This window comes from Sander vitreus, chromosome 2, assembly GCF_031162955.1.
Source record: "Sander vitreus isolate 19-12246 chromosome 2, sanVit1, whole genome shotgun sequence".
Lineage (NCBI taxonomy): Eukaryota > Metazoa > Chordata > Actinopteri > Perciformes > Percidae > Sander > Sander vitreus.
In genome coordinates, this window is record NC_135856.1 from 1,670,181 (window position 1) to 1,673,885 (window position 3,705).

Sequence of the window (3,705 nt, forward strand, 5' to 3'; positions counted from 1 at the left end):
AAAAAAAATACTGTTTTCTAAAATGGAGTCTGGTGGGAAAATAAATCAAAATGCTTAAAATGAATCTTCTGTTATTTCTCTTTATATTTTACCATTATCTAAATTATTGAAGTGCTGTACATTATTTAATAATCAAGTAAAGTAAAAGTATAAAAGTATAAGTTAAGTACAGTAGCCTACTTGAGTAAATGTACTCAGTTACAGTCCACCACTGAATATAATAACGCTGATTAATAAACTGTATGCGTGTCTGTTGTTTCCCCTCCTGACCGCCATGTGGCGACGAGCTTTCATTTTAAACTGAAAAACCCTGACTTGGAGGAAACAAACCAAAACCGGAAGTCTCGTTGCATCACTGTGATCTCAGACTGGCGGGATATTTGGATATTTGGATATTTGTTAGCTGTCGAGCCTATTAGTGAGTTTTGAGGCGGCGGAGCTCCAGGTAAACCCGCACACACTCAGGTACACTAACTGCTTAATGCTAACGGAGCTGTTATTATGCAGTTATTAAGGTTCAGGTAAACAGGACTCCCGTTGTTGAGCGACAGTCTGCTCCGGTTGTTGCTCCTCTATAGTTCGGTGGACTCGGCGCGATTCGGGCTGAAGTTACAACATTGTTGCATTTTCATTTTTGTTCGGTTTGCTTTCACACCGCACTTTATCAAACGCAGCAAACACTGTAACACACGTCACGAGGTGAAAACGGCCGCTTGTTATAGATAGATAGAGAGATAGATAGTATGTGTGCTGTGTGTCTGATATTTTTATATAGGTAAATAGATAGATAGATAGACGCGTACCCCTGGGGGTACTTTGGAGTACTGCAGGGGGTACATGATCTTTTTGCAAAATGCTTAAAAATATGTCATGCATAATTCCTAAAATAATTATACTATAATAATGAATGAATTACTGTAAGTGATGGATTCTGAACATTTGAAATGTAGCATTTAAAGGTTTTACAGTCCCGAGGTTGTTGTTGTTTAGTAGATCTCACTGCAGACACTGTGTTGGTCCTCTTTACAGAGATGTCAACATGTGTTTGCGCTGGTCAGGGGGTACTTGGCTTAAAAACACAATTCAAAGGGGGTACACTATTGAAAAATGTTAGAGAACCCCTGCACTAAGGGATGTATAAGCATGAGACGCTTGCAGTGACAGGGCAGGGACTAATGTTGTAAGTTGCTCCAACTAAATAATGGAGCAACACTAAATTAAAAACGTCTTGGGTTTTCTGGTTCAGATCACATGTAGGGCATTTAAAGACAACAACATTTGTCCTGTATCCACACCTAAGCGCCATACGCACGGCTCTATTTGGCACCATTTGCAATTTAGTTATTTTTTCTTGAGTTGCATTAGACCATACTACTGAACCATAGTCAAGATTAGACAATATTAAAGCTTTAGCTACTACTTTGGTTGAGCTTTGTGACAAATATGGTGGCCATCTTTTAACAACAGTTAACAGTAGTTCCTGATTATTTTGTCTATTCTCAACCAGCTGAAACTCAGAGGGATCAGGAGGCCCAACAGTTAACGCCCAGGAAGGAAGTGTCGTCAACACTCCTCAGTTAAAGTTGTTAATGTGGGAGGGACTCTAACGAAGAAGACTCCCTCCAGAACCAGTCTGATGGACCAGCAGGCTCTGACACTGGCCAAAAGGAGCAACCAGGACGACAGGTACACACACACACACACACACACACAAACACACACACACACACACACACACACAGGACGACAGGTACACACACACACACACACACACACACACACACACACACACACAACCAGGACGACAGGTAAGCCTCACAGACTGACAGGCTTAGGTTATTTCTACAGCACCTTTCAGCAACAAGGCGATACACTTCAGTTAGATCTCCATTAGTTCAATGTTGACAACAGGACGGTCACCAGGTTTAGTGTTAAAGGGTTGTGTCATTATGCAGTTCCACCTAAAAAGTCTTTGTTCTTTACATTCCTTTGCATTTTAGTTAGTTCAATATTAGCCTGTACACATTGTCATTTATTTATTTATTTATTATTTATAATATGTTCATGTTGTGGTAAAAAGGTTTCTCTATTTTTGTTGATTTGTAGTTCAGATTGATCCAGAGTATCTGACTGGTGCACCCCCCCCCCCCTTGATTCACTATTGAGGTTTTGTGTTTAATGTATTTTTGTTGATGTTGAAATAGATTTTAAAACATAAGTATCGTTAAGGAACCGGCATCGAAACTGAGGTATCGATATTGGCCCCGGATCGAAAGATTTTGAACCTTGAAATGTGGGCGAGAAGGAATTTTATACCGGGGCTCAAACACCTTCGCTGTGTCGTGTGTTTAAAACCTGTGTTTTCAACAACTGAATATGGTCGTAGATCCACTGCTATAAAAACACCAATAGCATTTGTTAACGCTTTGGTCCGATCTGAATTACCAGCAAAAGTCAGTTTAAATGCCGAGGGGAGCTGCGTGTATGTATGAGCCCATCTCCACCTCATCCATCTGTGAGGTTGTCAGCTTTTTGTCTGCCTGGCGTGCTCTGCTTGTAGGACGGCTGATTTAACTGCCAGTCCTCAGTGATGTAGTTAGAGATGTATGCTCCGATACTGCCTAAAACGCTGGCATCTGTATCAGGAAGTACTGGAGTTAATGCACCGATCTGATACCACGTAATAAAGCCCTAAAGAAAATCTACGTTAAAGTAGTTGATGTATGTTCTTTTTCCGTTATAACTGACTGTTAAACTGCAGAATAACAGAAAGTTCTGGGGCGTTCATCACAATAATGTCACATCCATACAGGGATAGTAGTATACAGCTGTTATACATCATATCATCTATACAGAGATAGTAGTATACAGCTGTTATACATCATATCATCCATACAGGGATAGTAGTATACAGCTGTTATACATCATATCATCTATACAGAGATAGTAGTATACAGCTGTTATACATCATATCATCTATACAGGGATAGTAGTATACAGCTGTTATACATCATATCATCTATACAGAGATAGTAGTATACAGCTGTTATACATCATATCATCTATACAGGGATAGTAGTATACAGCTGTTATACATCATATCATCTATACAGAGATAGTAGTATACAGCTGTTATACATCATATCATCCATACAGGGATAGTAGTATACAGCTGTTATACATCATATCATCTATACAGAGATAGTAGTATACAGCTGTTATACATCATATCATCTATACAGGGATAGTAGTATACAGCTGTTATACATCATATCATCCATACAGAGATAGTAGTATACAGCTGTTATACATCATATCATCCATACAGAGATAGTAGTATACAGCTGTTATACATCATATCATCCATACAGGGATAGTAGTATACAGCTGTTAAAACATAATAAAATATATGACACGATATGCAAGTTCAGAGTATCAGAATTGATATCGGGAAGCAAAAAATGGTATCGGACCATCTCTAGATGTAGTGGCATGTCACATGACATCACATTTTTGGGATGGTCAGCTGGAGAAGGGCAATACCTAAATTTCTTCAGATTCATAGCCTTTTGCTTTTTGACTTATTGAGGTAATGACTTCACGCAACTACTTGGGCTTCAGGCCAAACAACACGTTCAATCCCACAGGACTTTATGTTTACATAAAGTCCTGTGGGATCTATTTTACATCTATTTATCCTAATCT

General features: G+C 39.0%; 1 protein-coding gene across 1 annotated transcript in view; it reads left to right on the forward strand.

Moving 5' to 3' along the window:
• The first annotated feature begins 361 nt into the window (after window positions 1-361).
• LOC144530836 (uncharacterized) overlaps window positions 362-3,705 on the forward strand; it is a 52,319-nt gene continuing 48,975 nt past the window's right edge. Inside the window, exons 1-2 of the mRNA XM_078270610.1 lie at window positions 362-465; window positions 1,508-1,686. Of these exons, the coding sequence (XP_078126736.1) occupies window positions 1,637-1,686 (50 nt within the window). The 5' untranslated portion in view covers window positions 362-465; window positions 1,508-1,636. The remainder of the gene's footprint in view (window positions 466-1,507; window positions 1,687-3,705) is intronic.